The following is a 22,323-nucleotide window of genomic DNA, read 5'->3' on the forward strand; positions in this document are numbered from 1 at the left end:
TTGAGGGACAGGGGATGAAGTAGTCTTTATTGCATTTCCATAAGACTCCAAAAGGTTCCTGCTAAAGATATCAGAGAAGTGAACCAATGGGTTGGAGGGACTGGATTATTTTAGTTAGAGGTAAAATTAACCTATATGCATGGAGTGTACATGGCAGGCTGATTTAGTGCTAAGAGATTATGAGTCAAGTAAAGCTGGAGTGAAATCAGAACATAATGGGAAATTATATTGGTAGAAAACATGAAAATGCTTGCAATGTTTTTAAGAACAATGTGTATGACACAGTTTGTCCTCCAGGTTGCATCCCATCAGCTCATGAAGGCATCAAATCCTTCTGCAGGACAGGTGAAAAGAGGACAGACACTGCTGTCATATAAGCATCTGAAAGGGGAAGGTGATGTTAGCAGGACCAGTGCCGATGGGACTGGAGTCCCCTTCAGGGAGACTGTGGCTGACTTCAGCTGGGAACCTCAGATCTGTGGCAGAGTGGCAAGTGAATCCTGCAAATATTTCAGAGGGATGCAGTGAACAAAGACTGTGAGGGAGAAAGGAGGACTAAAATGAGAGCAAGGACAGCATCCCAGCAAATGGGACCTATTGTGCTGTTGCCTACCACCTGTGTACGGTTGCGGTGGTGATGGCTAACTGTGTAGTGGGTGGCATTAGACACCAGGTAGCAGGAAATGGTTTGCTCAACATGACTGACACATGCTAACATGGAGGGAAGTTCTCTTGCTTATCTACAGTTGTTTCCCCGACATGCTGCACACAGGAGGAGTTGCCAGGAGCCAGAACACAGATGAAGACACAGTCACAGTTTTTTTTCCTGGGCCTCTTTGCTTTAGCAAACGCACCATCAAGCACAACAGCAGTAAAGCCAATCCTTTTGGGATACAGGGCTAACAAACTGCTTGCAAGGACTGAAGCCAGTGTTTCCTAGCATTATGGTGCATCTTGCCTGGGAGACAAAAGAAAACTTAAAGTGCATTGTGGAAAGGAGGCAAGAAAAGCCCGACCTCATGGTGCAGGATCTATAGGCTTCACTCCTCATGAAGGGAAGCACTGCTGCTGCTACTGGGGAAAGGGAACATCGCAGGGCAGGGAGTGGGGCATGACTGAGAGATAGGAATGATTGATGGCAGAGGAAGAGGTGAATGCAATGGGGAGCTTTGTCAAAAAGTGAGCAGGAGCCATTCTCCAAGTCTCATGTGTCATGATTGGTTTCTGTGCTTGCAAATGCAAGGGTGAAGTGGGGTATGGGAGGCTGCTGGGGCAGCAACAGCTGTGGGGAAATCCCATGATCAAGGCTGATCCAAGGTCCTGACCAGGCAGAAATATCTGAAAATTACTTTATTGGACTGGATGGGTTTTGCAGACATTTAGCCAAGACACCAGACTTCTAGTTTCCTCTTTTCCCAAATTTTAGTATTGATGGACTATGATTTACATGCTCTCCCTCCTCTGGAGCAGGGTTACAAAAAGTTTAGATGTTTCTGGACAAATCCCTGCACATGCAGGCCAGGGGATGGGCTAGAGCTGTGGTAAACATCCTGATTCAAATGCCATGCTCCAGGTACCAAGGACTTAATGAGGATATCAAGTTTGATACACAGGTGGTATCACAGCTAGAAGTCATGTCAACTATACTCAGATGTCTCCTTTCAAGCTGTGTGTCCCTCTCCAGCTGTGAATGGAGAGGACCAGCCATCGTTGTGAATGATCCATCTCTGAAGACAGGTGCCTACTTCTGGGAGATGGTTTTCTTCCCCAGTGCATCTACTTCTCTCTCTTGACTAAAGGGTGCTGCTCAGACACATGGAAATGAGCTCAGCTGGAGACTCCCACACTGCTGGTGTCCCACCAGGGGGTTAGGTGACATTACATGTGTTAGTGTCTCCGTGCCAGCTATGTCCATACTCTTGGGGTCTGGGGTCTACATGAGGTCTCATGGAGCCATAAGTCTTTGTGGGAGGGGAAATGAGCTACCACGGGGCGGGAGATAAACAAGTGGATGACTTTATCCAGCAGGGAGAAATGTGACTCTGGAAGCTTTGTGCCTATGCTGCTGTGTCTTACTGGGTCAGAAAATCTGTTACTATCCTAGGGAGGCCCAAAGTCTCTCAAAATCCCAGTGATTAGCTATTAGTGCAGTTTGTCCCCAGTCTGGAGGAGGAAACCCCAAGGAAATGCACAGAGCTCTGTCATTCATGGCTGTAGGCTAGAAATCAGATCACCATGCTGAAAGCACAGGCTGGTACTGTGGACCTGAACTACAGTGGTAGCTTTGGGAAAGCCGCATGGGGCCACTTAGAAATCTTATCCTCCTGGAGCCCCTTGTCTCAAAGCCAGGTGAGAGAAGCTGTGATGACTGACCTGAGGCCACCACATAGCCACCCATACTGGAAAAGCTCTGACACTCTGCTGGCTGGCTCTAATTCCCCCTTCCCCCTCCAAAGTGCTGTAGGCAGCACCCACCGAGACGAGCCAGGCACACACTAAGCACCTTCCCAAAGTGCTGATCTGCGAGAAACTCCAGAAAGAGCCAGCCATTCTCATCACTTTCCATAAGTATTTGAAAAATTAAAACCAAGAGTTTATCTTGATCTCTTAATCCATCAGGTTTCTTTTCTCTTTGCTTTCTCTACCTCTGCAAGCCTGGTAATTATAATTTATAGCACCTGCTCACTTTGAAATACCTTGGACTCCTTCTGCCTGGCAGAGGAACAGACACAGTGCCCATCTGCTTTAGGTAAGTGCTCACAAACCACAAAGTCGTTAATTAGACTGACACACGACTCTTCCAGAATACACATGGTATGTTGTTACTGCACCTATAAACCACCGGTAACCAGACACTCTGCCAGGGGATCACAACTAGATCAGAGCATTACGTAAAGCCTTGGCACCCCTTGCAGGGCTCAGAGCATTGCCATCAGGTGTGCGTGTTCTTTCTAATCCTACCCACTGGGCTTCCCAACACGCTTCCCAGATAAAGCAAGCCTGCTGTGAAGCAGCTCCCTCGCACTTGGTAGGAGGCTCAATCTCCAGAGCTTTGTATTCTCTTAATTTGAAATCCAAATTCCTCTTTGTATTCATCTAGTGATCCCCGCCAAGGTCTCCTTCCTGACAGCCCGGGCTCCAGGCAGTGATGCCTCCACATCCTGTAGCTGACAGGGAGCAGGGCAGGTCTGATTCTGGCCCCACGGGCATGGCTGCAGCTTCAGAGAACCTGTGATGAGGGGTGTTTGTAAGGACAGGTGTGTCTGATGTGGATGGGGGTATCTGGGTGGATTTGACACTTGCCGCCTCAGGCTGGCTGGCATCCATGGGGCAAAGTGAATCATGAACACTTCTGTTTGGGAAGTGCTGAAGCCCTGTAGTGGATGCTTCCATATGGAGGAGGAGTCTCCCAGACCATGTGAAGTCCCTGATGAGTGATACTTGGTGATACACAGTTAGCTAACCTGGAGCAGCCAAGCTTTGGGTCAGCACATGAAGTGACAGGGAATGGGTGTCCTAGACCTATGAATGCCCTTGGCACAGAGTTATATTGAATGACTGGTGTCCTGGTTTTGGCTGGGATAGAGTTAATTTTCTTCCTAGTAGCAGGCATAGTGCTGTGTTTTGGATTTAGTAGGAGAAGAATGTTGATAACACACTGATGGTTTAGTTGTTGCTCAGTACTGCTTATGCCAGTCAAGGACTTTTCAGCTTCCCACGCTCTGCCAGGTACACAAGAAACTGGGAGGGGGCACAGCCAGAATAGTTGATCCAAACTGACCAAAGGGCTATTCCATACCATATGGCGTCATGCTCAGTATATAAACTGGGGGGGTTGGCCAGGGAGCAGCGATCGCTGCTCAGGAACTGTCTGGGTATCGGTGGGCGGGTGGTGAGCAATTGCATTGGGCATCACTTGCTTTGTATATCATTATTATTATTATCATTATTATATTGTTATTATTATCCTTACTATTTTACTTTATTTTAATTATTAAACTGTTCTTATCTCAACCCAGGAGTGTTTCTCACTCTTACTCCTCCGATTCTCTCCCCCATCCCATTGGGGTAGGGGGAGTGAGCGAGCGGCTGCGTGGTGCTGAGTTGCTGGCTGGGGCTGAACCACGACAACTGGAAACCTCCACCTGATTTGCCAGTCTTCCCAGCACCTGTGTTAGAGCTTGCAGGAGGAAGCCCTGTTAGTGTGTTTGAAATATTATTTGCCAAAACTCAGGACTGCATCTTTCTTGGTTAGAAAAGGTATGGGCGGGATCACACAGGGCTATAGGAACATCTTCTTGGAGAGCATCCACAGGGGAACGTCCTGACCCTCCCACCTCACCTAAACTTGCCTAAATCTAAAGTCAGTTTTTTGGCATGCTGTCTGTCCTGTGAAAGACTGGAGTTCCAGTAATTTACTTAGGTTCCCTGCAAGCTGGTATGCATCATCTAGGCTAATTAAAATTAGTGCCTTCCCATTGCTGATTCCTGCACCACAACACGTCTTTTGTGGATGACACCACACCTGCCATGGAAAATCCTGCACACCTGAAGCTCATGGGTTGGCATCTTTGAGAAGGTTCCCTGCATGAAGACAGATCCTCATCTTGGCCAAATCAGAAGGGAAGAGCAGGGGAAGGCCCACAGAGGGAGAGCAGTGTAAGCATGGTCTTTGTGAAACCTGTCCAGTGTTTCTCCTCCCTTATTTCTGGTATTCTAGAGACAGAAGTGAGAGCAGGACCCAGGCCATGTTAACACAGAGCTGCTGCTTCCTCTCCCTGGAGGTGGAGTCCTTTGTTCAGGCTGCCACAAAAAGAGCTGTGTGGGAGGGCATGCAGGGTGCATGTGCAATGCAAGAAGGCTCTAATGTGGAACAAGCTTTCCTAGGGCCAAGGTACTCTGGAGAGCTGGGTTCATGCCCTGACTGTGCCACAGACTCTGATCATTCTGGGCAGGAGACTCCTACTTCCCTATGCTTCATCCCCCCAAAAAAGGAGGAATAACTTTCCTTCTGCTCTCTGAGTGACAACGTTTATTGGAGTTTTCTTTCTGCCTGGACTTTCCTCTCCTTGAGCATGTATGTACAAGTTGATCTCCTGCTGTTGGACGCTCCCAAACTTGCTGCAAACTTCCTAGCTGGTACCATGACCTCACAGCATGCATCTTGCAGAGCCCAAGAGGCTGCCTGTACTGTCCAGCACTCTCAGCCAGCAAGCAGAGGGACTTAAGTACAGGTCTGAACATGCCTCATGCCTGGGACTGCAGCTTGGACCCCAGCAGTGCAGTAAAGAGACCCAGCAGTCCAATTCCACGTGCTACCAAGGCTTGGGTGCATGTGTCCTATCTCAGCAGGTATCCTCTCTGAATGCTCAAAAGGCAGGACAGCTGCCACCTTTGGAGACAACTGGAATTTATTAAATCATTATTTTTTTATTTCCTATCTCAGAGACTCCACTGGCACATTAGGTTTTTGCCACATTTCAGCTCTAACTTGGTCTTGTGCAGGCAGTAAACACCAATCTCTCTCTGTCCCACAGTGGCTAGAAGCATCCCCTTTTGTCCCCCTTGTTTGGCCACCTCATCTCTTGAATTGCCTGGTAAGTCCTAGTGGTAGAGCTATGCTCAAAAGAGTTGTTCTCAGCTTCCACTTAGTTTGGCTGCTTCTGTTGTAAACCTGAGAAAAGTGGTGTGTATCCAGAAGTCTGTCTATTTTTCCTCTCCTATGTCAGCTTGTCCATAAGAGGTACATACTTTCCCTTCAAATCCTGCCTGAGTCCCAGAATGACGAATGTGGACATCAAATGCAAATATCTGAAAGAACAAGAAAATAACCAGCACACAATCCCTTTCTGTCTAGTACAGCTGTCTGTTCCACCCCACTGCTGTTGCCTCCCATTTTCACCCTGCTTTTCAGCTGTCCTGCCTGCTTAGCATGTGTTGCCAACTTGCAAAGCAGATAGTTAATATTCCATGAAGTGCCATGCAAGTCCGGTAACTCATGGACTGTCATGATGTGCCACAAAGCCATTTCCCCTTCTGAATGCAAAAAAATAGTCTCTGGGCAACATGAATACACTGGGTCTCAGATAGCCTGACCACTAATGCTCGGAAACCATGCTATGGGTGTTCCAGGCTGGCTAATTCTTTGGCAATGAATACACAAGAGTCTCATAAATTTGTGGAAAATGACTCAGATATTTGAAAAAGAGGAAGAAAAATATCTCTAATGCAAACCTGTACTGGAGACTCTTGGCCTGAGGTTAGTAACATTAATGTAATGTAGTTACATTTGGAGAAGCCTCAGCAGCACCAGTGAAAACCAATCAGAACAGCTTAGCTCTGTATCTGCCTTAAGACATAGTGACTGTTCACACTGTGCCACTCCTGTTTTTCAAATCAGGTCTCATTTATCTTTATGAAACATTTTCCTGTTGGAATGCAGAGAGAAAGAAAAGGTGGCTACAGAAGAGTGTCTCTAAACATGAGCTAGAAGGAGAATTGCAATACTATGCAAGCACTGGCTTCTCCGTTGTGGGAGCAGCACAGGGTGGAGACCCAGCAGGTCATGCTTCCAGTAATTTACCAGTGTGAGACTCAGCAGTGGTACAATCTCATAACACACACTGTGTATCTTCAGAAATGTCTCCATCCACACAGAGCAGGGCTGTGCCTCACAGCCATGCTGGGCTTAGTTACTAGACATGGTTCTTGGGCCTTCACCATGCCCAAGGATTCTCGTTGTACAGTTTCTGTATAAAGAGGAGAAAGTGCAAATCATTGTCTTTTTCTGCACATGCCCTCCACACTTTCAAGTGGCCAAGCTAGAGGCACAGACAGGGCTTGGTGTAGTGCTAATATGGGGCAGTGCTGGCTTGTGCCTTTCCTCTTGGAGAATAACTATCTGTAGAGAATAACTATCTCGGAGGATAACCACCTCCTGTACTCTCTGTACTGAGGGCAGGTTTTACTGCAGCCCGTCGGTGATCTGCGATCAGGGTCTTTCTGAGAGGCACCTTCTGCTCGTCCTTTACCCAGGTAGCTCAGACAGGGAAGAGGTCTCCATCGTGTGGGACACTTCTGAAACTTTTGTTTCCAGGGACTGGCCCCCCAGTTTGAAGATTTGGACCCAGCCTTAGGGACACAGCATGGAAAAGCAACTGTAGGGGACCTGACTGATCTCCTATGGCTTTACCCTGAATTCTTGTAAGCACAGGAAGAACAGGATGGGTGAGGTGGGTTCACTGATGTGAGACCTACAGAAGATACTACTGCTTTGCTGCTTGCTTTTTGTTGCGGAAATCTCCCTCCTGGATCTTTTCATCTTTCACACAGTCTGTCCCAAATACTTCCTCTCCTGGTGACTGGTGGCACACACCGATTGTGGCATTGCAGAATGAGGCATGGAAACACCTTAATGTGGTGTGTGGAGCCAAGACACCTAGGTCCTACTCCTGACTTTGCTGTTGCCCCAGGGAAGACCACTTTGCCTTCCCATGCTCATGTTGTTCTTGCCAGTGCAGAGCAAGATCTGACAGTGAGTGAACTCTGGAAAGCACTTCTGAGTGTGCAGCTAGAGGTGACTATGCACAGGTGTTATTATCCTAATGGGAAAAGATCCACAGCATCTTGCCCCACAGTTTGCTGTGTCTACCAATTCCCACAAATTTGCTGCCTGTGGCTTAGCTAATCCCTTTCCAGTTTCTCTGATCAGGTGAGATGTGATGAAGAAGATCCAGCTCAACCACAGCAGGTCCCATCTTCCTGAGCTGGCGAGTGGGATACCTGTCTGGCTCAGGGGGAGAGTTGTTGCCAACAGCAGATCTGCCACAAGGGATTGTGCTGTTTTCCCAATGCACATCATTTATTTTCTGATACTCTCTGCTTGTTCTCAAAGCTGGGCCTCCTAAAAAGGGTGTTTAATTAAATAGTCATCTGTGTAAAGATGGTACAGAAGCCTTAGGCAGTCTGTGACCATGAGAACATGTATCCAGGCTCCCTTGACTGGAGGGGCACTTTGAGCTCCATCCAATGAAATGCTTATTTTCCCAGCAGAAGCCTTCCTTTGAACTTATTTACTCTCACTGTGCCTGGTGGCTGGTGGATAAGCTGTGGGTCTGGCTGGTGTAATCGGGAGCATTGGATGGAACAGTCCTGCAGGTCAGAAGTTGTCACCCCTCTCCCACCCCAAACTGAGGTCTTTGTCAGATCTAACAGTTTTTTTCTTTTTTCAAGAAAGAGACAGAAGTGGGAGGCCACTGTCTCCACCCCTCCTGTGCACAGTTTGTGTTGGGGACAGGAATTTGGGTCTGATGAGAGGCAGGGAAGGGAAAATGAGCCTCAGAAGTGGATCTGAGGAAGGGTCAGAAGAGGTGGCCCTGGTTCAGGACAATGAGGGCAGATATCCTAAAAAAAGATGGTGAGTAGAGGAGGAGTGATGGAGTCCAGAGGGACCAGACACAGATGCTTGTGCACTGCTGGGAAGAAAGACCTGGCTGAACTAGCAGGGGTGAGGAGCTGAGGGGAGCTTTGAGAGGGGAATAACAACAGCCCAGACAGGTTGGTCCAAAGGGCCAAGGCTGCTGGGGAAAGGCAGGAGGTCCCTGCTCAGTCACCTTGGACCCTGAATGGGAGCCTGCCAGCTGGGGCAGCACGCTCTGTGGGCACATGGGGCACAATTGCCTACAACAACCTCGCTTGCCCCTGCTGCTATGGCTCTTGAAATCAGTCTTAATGTGACAGGCATTAGGCATGTCCTAACCAGACATGCCCTGATACTCAGCCTTCTAATTTTATTCCGAGCCTAGTCTCCCTCAGGTTGTCTGAAACAGGTGGTTTCTTCCCAAAATTTGCTCCTACTATTCAGTTTCTGCAGGAAGAACATGAGATCCCAGCTGGCTCAAGCTCTCCCTCCTCACCCAACTTTGGAGACACCTGAGGGGGCCTACCCTGGACAAGGTGGCCTTGAAGTGGGGCTGTTGGTTGAGAGGATGGAGCGTGTGGACCTCTCAGCACTAGCCGAAGTGGCCATTCCATCAGTGGCCGTTCCACCCCAGGCCAGGTGGCCCAAGCAGCAGTGGTGCCTGCAGGCAGTTGAACCTTTGGAAGCAAAGGTTGGGTCTATCCAACCATGGGCTCTGGTGGCACTGGTTGTCACACATTTTCATGGGCATAGGAGAGACAAGCTGAGGGGGGAAAGGGGCATTCCTGGGGCAGCCCCATTGCAGTGACCTTCCATGTCACGTTTCCCTTGAAAGGGAAGTCACTTGGAAAACAATCTAATCTCCAAATCCCCGGAGTGGGGGGTCTTGACTCTGGCACTGGTGGTCGTGTCAACACATTTTAATAACAGCCACAACCATGTGCCAATGATCTTTCAGCAACAAATGTTTCAAATCTCTCCTGGCAGAAAGAACATTCATTTTTTGCAAAGCCAACACCGCCATTGCAAATTAATATTTAATTAATACTTACAGAAACTCCTGCTTGGTGCTGGGAGGGCCACACATGGAGAACTGTGCCCAGTTTTGGGCTGCCCAGTGTAAGAAGGATGAAGAGGAATGAGATGGGTCCAGTGGAGGGCTGGCAACTGAGTCAGGGTCCCAGAGCACTTGCCCCATGAGTAGAGGTGGGAGGAACTGTGTTGGTTTCACTAGCAGACAATAAGCTAAGAGGAGATCTGCTAGCGACCCACAACTCAAGATGATGGACCCAAGCTCTTCTGGGTGGTTCTAAGTGATCAAACGAAGACTAATGACCACAAATTGTGCCCCACAAGTTGGGCTTGAGGAAAAGCTTCTTCCCCAGGAGGGACAGCCCCAGGACAGGTCACCCCCGACAGGGGAATCTCCATGCTTGGAGGGTTTCAAGGCTTGGATAGACAAAGCTGCCTGCACCTGCCCCGCCTAGTGTTTGTGATAGTCCTGCTCCAAGCAGGAGGCTGGCCTGGAGACCCCCAGAAACCGTTTTCAGCCAACAATTCTGCAAGAAAGAGACACAGTGAGACTAGGACTGAAGTTAAGGATTAGGATTAAGGTTAGTTTTTCAGTGGTTCAGCCCAATTCAGAATGCTCTTACAAGCTTCGGCAGTGCTGCTTATGCCAGCTGGGCAATCCCCTAACAGACCTGCCCTAAATTCAGTGGCAGTACCAGGATCTGGTTGCACATGTGTCCCTACGCAGGAAAACTGCAAATATTTTAGTGTCGTGTGATTTTTAGTGAATATAGCAGCAAAAACCTGCTGCAGATATTACTTTAAAGGGAAAGCACAATCACAGTCTCAGCTTCTTCTCATGGCTGAATCACTAAAAGTGTTTAAAGGCATTTCTACCCTGACATAACTGCCCTCTATCTGGGTAAAACAACACAACTCTCATGTTGACAGACCAGAGTGTCCTCTGTGCTCCCTTGGCATGTCCCTTCCCCACTATGGTCTACAGTGGAGAGGATGGAGCCCCTTCTGGATGGATATTTTCCAGCATTCCCTGAAATATGCATTGGCACTGGTGGCCTTTTCATCACGACGCACACATGGGGAGCTGTAATTTCAACATCCTCTACCAAGAGTGTTCCTTCCATGAAAACCACCCTCCCCTCCCTTCTATGCTAAGTGACAGTAATCTTTGCTTTAATTGGAAAAGAAAAGGAAGAAGGGACAGAACATCCTTGACAAAGGAACTAATGACTCAAATGCTGGGAAGCCCAGGGCCCCTAAGGGACTGTGCAGCTCGCAGCATTGATTTTTAATGACTTACAGAGATTGGAGGTTTGGAAGATCTCTCAGTGCCTCTGCAGGGATACGACTCAGCTGATTGTTCTGCAACATCCTATAATTAGAAAAAAAGAAAAGTTTGTTAAAAAAAAAAAAAAAAGCCTGACACAAAATGGACGATGTTGCTCCTTGTTTCTGAAGCTGTCTTGGACTCTTGTTGGAAAGCTGGAGGGGTTAGAGAGTAGCATGTTGGTCACCCAGGGCTCTTAAGCAAGCTTGCAGGCTGCAGGCAGGTGATCTGCAGTCCAGTCTGGCCCAGGATTCTGCAACAGAGGGTCCCAGGGTTGAGTTTGGAGCTGCAATGAGCACTGAGAGGATGTGACCATAAAGGGTCAACATGCATCTGTTAGTCCAGAGTAATACCAGTGCTTTCAGCTGAGTTGTCCTGTATTTATGCATGTAAGACATCTCCCAGTGTGTGTCAATGGTGGTTACCTCTGCAGGGTCTATGGAAACTATCCTGTGGGTAGGTTTCTTATTCATCTTGTGAGATAGCTGTAGACACAATTGATGAGGAACCACTCCATAGCAGTTTGCTAAGGGGCTTCGCAACATTGACACAATTTGCAGCAGTAACTGGAGCTGGGAAAAAAACAAACCAGCCCAGGGGCTTCAGAGAGAGCAGGTGACTGGAGCTGTTGGGCTGAATGGAGGACTTCTCAGAAATGGAAGTGAGCACAGGGCATGGGGAAGGGCCATGGACACCAAGGTAACTACACAAGTGATTGGGGAGGAGTAGACACTGGAGGGCAGTGCTCCTGCCCCCAGGGTGGGTGCCTGACCAGCGCTAGCAATTCAGGCAGGATCAGAACCAGACCCCAGGGGTATTTCTGACCTGGCCAGCCACTATCCTCTCTCACTGACCTCCTGGAGCACCACACATGCGAGTTTACTGGTTTTATCATCTCTGCATCTCTGGACAGGCTAAGCTTTTGCCTCTGGACCAGCCTGTGTCCTGAACCTACTTGTTCCTTCCAGAAGTGGAACATCATGGGCACATGCTCATCTGGATAAGAGAGAGATTCCGGTGTGGTAGCTGGGCTGGGGAAAGTGCTTAAACAAAGGAATGTTTTACATATCTGAGGTTTCTATTTCCAAAACCTTCAAGGAGTGGTTGGAGATGACATGAAAAGGGAAATGGGGGGCTGTCATAATTACTGCCAGTGTCAAAGGGACAGAGCATGGCCGTAGTAGTGAGGGGCAACCCGAAGAGTACTAATGCAAGCAAGAAGCTTTCCCATTGCTGAGATTGCTGACTTTACTGCAGAGGATTCAGAGGACTGCCATAAAAGGAAAGTTGGAAAAAGACAATTATAGAGACAATCTTTAAAAAAGGGAAGCTATAGGGCACAAGATTAATTTTATTTAATGAAATTTTTTTTTCTGGAAGAAAAGGGGAGCTTACCATTAAATTATTTGTATGCACACAGAAGAAAAAGCAGGGAAACAAGCAACTGTCAGTGGTGGCTAGTGAAAAATGAGTTGTGCCAAAGCAATCTAGTTTTTTCTATACAGGGTAAAAGGCCATGAGAATGGAGAGAAAAGCATAGACATCATCTACCATGACTTTAGCTTTACTTTAGAAAAATGTTAAATGCTGGTATGCAATGCTGTTCTTAGCAGGAGAGGAGACAAATTTGATGTACAAAAAGGCGGCAGAGAGGCCATACTCAAATTAATAAATGGTTCCCTCTCAAATGAAGAACATCTTTAAAGGTCTACAGCATCTCTCCTGGAGCTGACATTCTGCATTATTGCTAAGGACCCAGACGATATCTGGGAGGGGAAGTTTTCTACCTCTGCTGACAACACAGGGCTGCACAAGGCACCTTGCACCTACAAGGAGGGGCTCAGAGCTCAGATAATGCTAGTGAGGGGCTGGGAAATACAGGATACTGCAGGGAGACCAAGAGAAAGGCTCTGTGGATAGACAGGGGTAACCAGCTGCACAAATACAGCTGGACACAGGCTTGCAGCCCTGCCGAAATTGCCTGCGGTTGGTGGGGATCCCAGAGGACCCAGGGCAAAATGGACTTGCTCTTGGGAGAGGGCAGACACCCTGTGGGGGTGGCTACATGGAGCTGTGAGGAGCAGGACACCAGCAGTGATGCTTCTGCACCTTGTAATGCTGGACAGGCTTTGGCTGGGTCACGCTGTGCCACCTGGGACCTGCCCTGCAGGACACGGGGCAGCAGGAGAGCAGCCAGAGGACAATGGACAGAAGGATGAGGAAATGACAGATTCTCACCTGTGAGGAGATGTGAATAGAAATTACGGGGGTGGTAGAAGGATGTAATTGGGATCATTTGGTCTAGAAGTGAAAAGGCTCAGGAGGCAGCGTCAGAATGTCAGGCAACAGAGATGTGCAGGGTGCTCATACACCGCTCCTCACCAGTGGGCAGGGCAGGGCTGGGCGTGTTTGAAGTGGCTCCCTCTGCCCATGCCCTCCTCCTGCATCTCCTGCGCAAAGCTGGTCCCTGGGCAGCACAAATGGCCCCAAGTGTCCCGGTGCACACAAGGGGCAGTCCGAGCCTTAGGCACTCTGGCAGTCTCAGATCCCTGCTCCATCGACTCCTTATTTTCCTCTGATCACCCTGTTGTACCCGACTCCCACCATCCTGCCATTCTCAAAATACTTCCTTTGTTCACCTTCCTGGGTGATCTTCTCACTGCCTGCTCTGCATGGACATGGGCCGAGTGCAGGGACCACAAAACACCACGACCTTCCTCACTGCTGCACCCAGAGCCAATTCCCACAGGGTGCATAGAATCATAGAATCATAGAATCGTTTAGGTTGGAAAAGACCTTTAAGATCATCCAGTCCAACCATTAACCTACACTAACAAGTCCACACTAAACCAATCAAGGGTAGACTAGACTAAACCATGTCCCAAAGTGCCACATCTGCCCGTTTTTTGAACGCCTCCAGGGATGGTGACTCCACCACCTCTCTGGGCACCCTGTTCCAATGCTTGACCACCCTTTCCGTAAAGAAATTTTTCCTAATTTCCAACCTAAACCTCCCCTGGCGCAGCTGGAGCCCATTTCCTCTCGTCCTATCGCTAACTACTTGGGAGAAGAGACCAACACCCACCTCACTACAACCTCCTTGCAGGTAGTTGTAGAGAGCGATAAGGTCTCCCCTCAGTCTCCTCTTCTCTAAGCTAAACAACTCCAGTTCCCTCAGCTGCTCCCCATCAGCCCTGTGCTCCAGACCCTTCACCAGCTTCCTTGCCCTTCTCTGAACACGCTCCAGCACCTCAATGTCCTTCTTGTATTGAGGGGCCCAAAACTGGACACAGTATTCCAGGGGCGGCCTCACCAGCGCCGAGTACAGGGGGACAATCACCTCCCTGCTCCTGCTGGCCACACCATTCCTCATACAAGTCAGGATGCTGTTGGCCACCTTGGCCACCTGGGCACACTGCTGGCTCATGTTCAGCTGGCTGTCGACCAGCACCCCCAGGTCCTTTTCAGCCAGGCAGCTTTCCAGCCACTCTTCCCCAAGCCTGCAGCGCTGCATGGGGTTGTTGTGACCCAAGGGCAGGACCCGACACTTGCTCTTGTTAAACCTCGTACAGTTGGCCTCGGCCCATCGGTCCAGCCTGTCCAGGTCCCTCTGCAGGGCCATCCTACCCTCCAGCAGATCAACACTCCCACCCAGTTTGGTGTCATCTGCAAACTTACTGAGGCTGCTCTCAATCCCCTCATCCAGATCGTTGATAAAGATATTAAGCAAGGCTGGCCCCAAAACTGAGCCCTGGGGAACACCGCTCGTGACCGGCTGCCAACTGCACTTAACTCCATTCACCACTACTCTCTGGGCTCGGCCACCCAAACAGTTTTCTACCCAGCGAAGACTACGCCCGTCCAAGCCATGAGCTGCCAGCTTCCCAAGGAGAATATTGTGGGAGACTGTGTCAAAAGCTTTGCTAAAGTCCAGGTAAATGACATCCACAGCCTTTCCATCATCTACCAGGCAGGTCACCAGGTCATAAAAGGAGATCAGCTTGGTCAAGCAGGACCTGCCTTTCATGAACCCATGCTGGCTGGGCCTGATGCCCTGGCTGACCTGCACTTGCTTGTTGAGTTCACTCAATATGATCCTCTCCATAATCTTTCCTGGCACTGAGGTCAGGCTGACAGGCCTGTAGTTCCCTGGGTCCTCCTCCAGCCCTTCTTGTAGATGGACGTCACATTGGCAAGCCTCCAGTCATCAGGGACCTCCCCTGTTAACCAGGACTGCTGATAGATGATGGAAAGTGGCTTGGCTAGCTCCTCTGCCAGCTCCCTCAGTACTCTCGGGTGGATCCCATCTGGCCCCATAGACTTGTGAGCGTCCAGGTGGCGTAGCAGGTCATTAACTGCTTCCTCCTGGACTATGAGGGCTCCATTCTGGTCCCCATCCCTATCCTCTAGCTCAGGGGCCTGAGTACCCTGGGGATGACTGGTCTGGCTGTTACACAGAGGCAAAGGCGGTGTTGAGTACCTCAGCCTTTTCCTTGTCCTCAGTGACAATGTTCCCCCCCACATCCAGCAAAGGATGGAGATCCTCCTTGGCTCTCCTTTCATTGCTGATGTATTTATAAAAGCATTTTTTATTATCTTTTACAACATTGGCCAGATTGAGTTCTAGCTGGGCTTTTCCCTTTCTGATTTCCTCCCTGCAGGACCTAACAAGATCCCTGTACTCCTCCTGAGTTGCCTGCCCCTTCTTCCAAAGGCGGTAGACTCTCCTTTTTTCCCTGAGTCCCTGCAAAAGCTCCCTATTCAGCCAGGCCGGTCGTTTTCCCCGCCGGTTGGTCTTATGGCACACAGGGACAGCCCGCTCCTGTGCCCTTAAGACTTCCTTCTTGAAGAAGACCCAGCCTTCCTGGACCCCTTTGCCTTTCAGGACTGCCTCCCAAGGGACTTTCCCAACCAGGGTCCTGAAGAGGCCAAAGTCTGCCCTCCGGAAGTCCATAGTAACAGTTTGGCTGCCCCTCCGCTTGACATCACCCAGAATCGAGAACTTTATCATATCGTGGTCGCTAAGCCCGAGACGGCCTCTGACCTCGACATTTCCCACAAGCCCTTGCAAGGCTGGTGGGACCTCTCCAAGAGGAACATCACCCACAGAGGGACATGGGGCTGGTGTGTACTGTGCCCTAGCAAGTCCATAATCATTGGCCCTGGTTCTCCTTCCACGCTTGTGGAGGGGAGTGTAAGCCCCAGTGATCGATCCCATGGGTGCTCTCTGCAGCCCGCTGGGATGGAGAAGTTTGTCCAGGCAGACAGCTGTCATGCAACACCAACAAAACTTCTAGGGCTCCTGGTCCTGCATACAGGCTTGTTTTCATAGCCGAGATGTGCTGGGGAGATAGGATACTGTGTCCTGCAGCCCAGTGATTAAGTACAACAGTTCAGGTCTGTTCACAGCTGAATACAGAGGGATACAGAGTGGGGCTTTAGGAAGTGCTGTTGAGGTTTTGGTGGGACACCCATTGGATCTCAGTGGCTTTAAGAAATCTGAGCTCAGTGTTCAGAGATGATCAGTGGAAGCATCTGGAGTCAATATTAAAGCAAAATCCATTGTCGTACAACTGCTGGATCCTGCTGCCTGCCATCTATTACAAGTCCCTTCTCCAACCAGTAACACAAACTGAGAGACTTTCCAGACCACCATCAGCATGGACTTGTTCCAAAACGAAGCCATTTTGGCACAGACAAATGGTATTTAAGGAAGATGCATCAGAGGCCTCTGAAACCACTGGTGTGCTGGACAGTGCTATTTTTCACAACAGCAGGGCAGCTAGACAAGTTTTCAGATGCCAGGGCTGGGACAAGAAGCAGTGCTTCTTCACATGGCATGTAATTACCTCCAATAACTCATCATCAGAGCATGATACAGAGAGGCCAAAAATAGTTCCAAACAGGGTTAGATAATTTTGTAGGGTCAGGGCCACCCTCATATTAAACAAGAAGTTCTTCGTTCAGCCTCAAGCTTAGGGAAGCCCCAGCTCTGCTCACTGGGATCTCAGGTTTGAAGAGGACAAGACATGCTGCATCTACCACTGGATGTCCCAGGATGGCTTTTCTTACAGTCTAGTGTTAAGGACAACTCCCATCAGGCCCCTGGTCACTGCAGTCAATCCTTACATGTCATGTTAAACCATTCTTGCATCTTATTTTTTTTTCATAAAAGGCCCTTTCAACAACAACATATAGCATGATTTTGGCAAGAGGTTGAATAATTGTGCCAAACCCTGGGGTATGATGTCAAGGAGGTCCCTACACACTAGCAGGAGCATATCTCCTCGGTGTGGCATCTGGTTCCTCAGGCTGCTCTGTGCTGGTGTGCCCAGGTGCCACTACAAAAGGATGATGGCAAAGGAGTTTAAAGGAGAGCAGGGCACATGGAGAGCTGGGACAGGGCCACAGGGTCCCTCTCTGTCTTAGTGGTGACATTTCCCCTTTTGGGATGCTGGTCTTATATAAGATGGAGAAGTTGTAGCTCACTCAGGAGAGTCATCTCCTGACTTCATGTCCCTGAAAGCCTCAGGCATGCCCTGTCCCCTTCCTGCATTCATGCTCCCCCAGGAAAGGAAGCTGTATTCCAGGTGTGTGCATGGACGATGGTGCAGGGCTCTGCATCAGGATCCTAGGTATGCCATGGCGTGACCAACTGAGGTACAGATGTGGTCTGTGAACCTGGACCTCAGTCCACAGGAACACAGCAACCCTGTGTTCCCAGATCACACTGGCCTCAGCCTTTCTCCATCAGCATCTGTCTCTGCTCCTGCCTCTCTGTCAGCTCCTAGCTCCAATTCAGACAAAATTCCTGGACTTCATTAGCTTTCCAACTGCAAGCTGCTGCTTCATGGCAGCCTGGAGACAACCTTAGTCAGGGCTTGACTTCTTGCATCCATAGAGCAATCTCACCACCTACGCATCTCCATGTCCACTCTGGTTGGTGCAGTTTCTCAATTGCTGAGTGCAATTTTCTGTCTTCAAGCAGCTGTATCAATGAGTAAAGTCCTACAGGACTGTGCTGGTTGATAAGCCGCTATCAAATGCAGTGCCTTCTGGACAAGCTGAGGACATTGATGAACATGACAAGCAAAGCCCATTCAGGCCAGCAAGTGCTTAAAACCAGGTCTGGATGTTGTACTGTCACCTTGGGTTGGCACTGTTCAGGTGACCATACTGGAGCTTGCAGGCACTGGCAGACACAGCATATAACCTGCTGTCCACAGCAGTCTGACTGGGGCCAGCATAAATCACTACCCTTCAGAGGTCATGTTTTATTTTCAGAAGTAGGAACATTGTTTGTTGGCAGAGACCACACCTGAACAACCAGAAAAATGCTGGGATCAAGTCCCATCACACCAGGATCCTTGCACAAGACAGTCTCAACAGACTTGTAGCCCTCAGAGGTGCAGGCCTGTGCATGATAAAATGTCCCCATCTTGGGAGGCTGAAGTGACTCAGCCAGCACAGTCAAAGGGCTGTTATTGCTTGAGGCAAATGTGCCTGGAGCCTGTGCATGGGGATTAAAGACATTCTAACCTCTGCACGTTCCTCTTCCCTCCCCATGGGAGCGTCTCTTGGATGTACTACACCATTCCCTTTGTCTCAAAGCCATTTCTGTTCTGCACAGCATTGGGGTTGTCAAAGAGGTAGGGTCTGTCTGGGGATTCCTGAAGTGTCCTAAGCCATCTGCAAACCTGCCATCTTGGGGTGATATGGCTTTTTTGGTGATGTTTTTTGATGTGTGTTCACAAGTCAGGCTAGTCAGTGCCTGTCCTGGACCACATGAGATGCTATGATTGCTGCTCAGGGAGGGGAAGAGGAGGAACCATTGGGGGTCGCCATTGGATAGGGTCTGTCCAACCAAAGATGTGGCATCTGCAGAGCAAGGCCACTCTTGTCAGGCTCACTCCAGCCTACCTGTTGATGGAGACCAGCCATGGGCAGCACTGGGGCAGAGTGTGGGTAGGAGTGGCTGCAGACAGGTCAGAATGCTTGTGCAGGCAGGTGCTGGGCAGCACTCACGTCACTGTCTGTGCAGGCAGGCTGTGGGCAGTGCTGGGTCTGCACACTTACAAAGACTGGTTGAGGCTTGTTGAGGAATGGAGCAGCGGGGTGGGCCACCCCAGCTGGCTGCTGCGGGTGCAGGGTCTGCAGCCAAGAGGATGCACCCAGGCATTTTGCCCTCCACTTTTTGGGGTGAGGCAGGCTCAGGTTGTGGTTGTACTTGGAGTCTTTCCCTGCGGAGTTTGGTGTGGGATTCCTTCTTGGCTAGTAAGTGCTGCTGCTGCTGCTGCAGCATGTTCAGCCAGGAAAGTAAGAGGCCTGGCAATCCTGCTTGTGCATCAGAGCATTTGATGAGGGATACATGCGCGAGGGTAGGATGTGGTGTGAAGTCATGGCAGCATAAGGTCAGCTATATGGCCAGCTGGGATGGATGCTTCCTGGCTGATGGAGCTCCAGCTAGGGCACTCAGAGGTGAGGGGCATCCAGGCAGCTCACGAGCAGGTCTGGAAGGATGGGGAAGTTTCCAGTTTTCCAGAGACTCTGATTAAGCAGCATATTCTGCCACCATGGAAAGCTCCAAGGCTGGGAGAGCATGGACTAAGGAGTTAATTTGGCAAGGGAAGGACCTTCACAGAAGAGACAAACCAGCCTATAGAGCTGGTTTCTAGCACTGAAACATGGACCCAGGAGCATCAGCCTCTGTGGGGAGGGTGTGGGTTGGCTATTCTGCAGAGCAGAGCCCCTGGGAGAGGTGCACTTGCAAAGTCTCTTTGCAAAGAGATGTACCCACTAGTTGAGAAGACATCAGAGCACCAGATACCATTGCTGAGCATCCGTCGTTGTCAGTCTGCACTTATCTGAGGAGAGCTGAGGAGGCCACATCTCACCTTGCTTTTGGTTGGGGGCTGGCTCAAGGCTCGGTGCATGAAGATCTCAGCATATTCCCCCATGTCACGATGTTTTGTTGGTAGTGGGGCAGCTTGGCTCTTCACTTGCTCTGTTCCAAGTCTTACACACACCTGCTTCCCCGGGTGTACCCCTGCATGGTTTCTGCACAGGCCTATCTTCATGGCCACTTTCCAGGTGGTTTTTGTGCAGTGAAGCAGCCGGAGGAGACAGAGCCAAGAATTTGGTCCTGCCTCCAGTAGCTCTGGGATTCACTCCGAGGGCAGGGAGAGGACCATCTGCACAGGCAGGTTTGTAGAGGAATTCCCAGGGTGTTTCCCATCCTGTTTTAAACATAAAGTAATTCTCTGGAAAGACTGGGAAAGCACCAGGCCCCTTGACAGCCCAAGATGCATGTGAGAGTTTACTTGTGGACATGCACATGACTGCAATTAGCTCTAAGGCCCTAGCACATTAAAATAAAATGGTGAAAATTGCTACCATCCCTAGCTACCAGCCTGTCTCCTTGGGGGACACCCCTGTCACCACAGGCAAGATCTCTGATCCTGCTGTGAGTGAGCCCCTGAATACCTACAGGCTTCAGCTGGGCATGTTTGGAGCAGCCATTCCCAATGCCAGCAATGCCTGTCACCTGTCAAAACTGCCAACTTGTGACAGAGCATCCACATCTGTAGATGCAATCTGTGCTGAATATCCCTGCTGCCATCTGCTCCAAAACCTGGTAGTCTTGTCTTCAGATACAGAGATTACGTATTTCCCTCCAAGCAGCCGCTTGCCCTTAAAAGTTTATGTCCATTCACCTCTACTCCAGGTTAAGTAATCTTATATGGCTCCTTGTTCCTTTAGTTCATCATCAGACTCCTGATCCTTCTCACTGTTTTTAAGTAAAACAATCTGGTTTTCTACTTCGCTGTGCTGCAGGGCCTGTGTTTTATCCCTCCAGCACACCTTGGCTGCAGAAACAAACCCGTATGCAGGACCAGGAGTCCCAGAAGTTGTGTTGGTCCTTGCATGACAACTGTCTGCCTGGACAAACTTCTCCATCCCAGCGGGCTGCAGAGAGCACCCATGGGATCGATCACTGGGGCTTACACTCCCCTCCACAAGCGTGGAAGGAGAACCAGGGCCAATGATTATGGACTTGCTAGGGCACAGTACACACCAGCCCCATGTCCCTCTGTGGGTGATGTTCCTCTTGGAGGGGTCCCACCAGCCTTGCAGCATGCACCCTGCGGGAATTGGCTCTGGGTGCAGCAGTGAGGAAGGTCGTGGTGTTTTGTGGTCCCTGCACTCGGCCCATGTCCATGCAGAGCAGGCAGTGAGAAGATCACCCAGGAAGGTGAACAAAGGAAGTATTTTGAGAATGGCAGGATGGTGGGAGTCGGGTACAACAGGGTGATCAGAGGAAAATAAGGAGTCGATGGAGCAGGGATCTGAGACTGCCAGAGTGCCTAAGGCTCGGACTGCCCCTTGTGTGCACCGGGACACTTGGGGCCATTTGTGCTGCCCAGGGACCAGCTTTGCGCAGGAGATGCAGGAGGAGGGCATGGGCAGAGGGAGCCACTTCAAACACGCCCAGCCCTGCCCTGCCCACTGGTGAGGAGCGGTGTGTGAGCACCCTGCACATCTCTGTTGGTGCAAGGTGCTCTGCAATGGGCTGGGAAGGGGCACACTGTTTCCAAGCTCGGTTCCTGCCTTGGTTTTTCCAGCCAGTAAAATGGCAATGATATCACTTTTCCCTGCAGGGGTTTTGGTGATTTTATTGCGCTGCCAATGAAGTTGAGGTGCTGCTGTAGAAGGCACCCTGCACTTGCACTTCTGTCCTGAGGAGGACAGAGGGGAGGTGGAGAGGCCCATGACTCTTCAGCAAGCCAGTGCCAGGAAGGACACTTGTTCCCCCTGGTCCCTGAAGAGATGGAGCAGATCCTGCTGAGCTGCTGCTGAGCTGCTGCAGAATCACCAGCCCAACCAGGTCACCGTTGCAGTGATCTGAAGGACCTGAATCACGACCTGAAGGAAACACATGGTGGCCTTCACCTGCCTTATTCAGCACCTTGTGCTTTTCCTTAGTCTTTTCTCAGTAGAGGAAATCAATGGAAGTCACCATCCTTGCCAAGACCCCTTCCAATGTGATTAAGCTGGATGCCCCTAAGGCCTGTCCTGGCAAAATTTCTAGTCCTGTTCCAGCAAATTCCCAGGGACCAGCCTATCTTTTCCATGTCACTCACTGCAGGCCTCACTCTCATGACAGAGAAATAGATGAGGGTGAATGATTGCTGTTTCTGGAGGGTGCAGGGACCCGCAACTGCATCCACCAGTGACCTCACTCCTGTGGAGCCCATGGTATTGTTGCAGAAAGCGACCAGAGCATCTCCTATAGCAAGAGCACATGAGAAGTCAACATACTCCTGCAAACCTGGCCAGGAAAGAATTAGAGTCTTTGGAAAGTGAAATGCTCCTAGTGAAATGAGGGCTGGCAGTGCCCCTGCTTTTATGAAGCAGGAACTTGTTTAAATAAGAGGCCTGTGGAAGGGTCTGGATGGGCCAGTTGCTGTGAACATCAACCCTTCCTTCCCTGGCCTTGCAGCTGGCCTAGTCCTCTGCATACCTCCATGGGAAAGGTCGCAGGGTT

The 22,323-nt window shown here is 49.9% G+C and overlaps 1 protein-coding gene across 1 annotated transcript in view; it reads right to left on the minus strand.

The window, feature by feature from the left end:
* LGR6 (leucine rich repeat containing G protein-coupled receptor 6) overlaps positions 1-22,323 on the minus strand; it is a 151,963-nt gene that overhangs the window by 62,702 nt on the left and 66,938 nt on the right. The window contains exon 4 of the mRNA XM_075722320.1: positions 10,752-10,823. Coding sequence (XP_075578435.1) covers positions 10,752-10,823 — 72 coding nt within the window. The remainder of the gene's footprint in view (positions 1-10,751; positions 10,824-22,323) is intronic.

This window comes from Pelecanus crispus, chromosome 17, assembly GCF_030463565.1.
Source record: "Pelecanus crispus isolate bPelCri1 chromosome 17, bPelCri1.pri, whole genome shotgun sequence".
In the NCBI taxonomy this organism is placed as follows: Eukaryota; Metazoa; Chordata; class Aves; order Pelecaniformes; family Pelecanidae; genus Pelecanus; species Pelecanus crispus.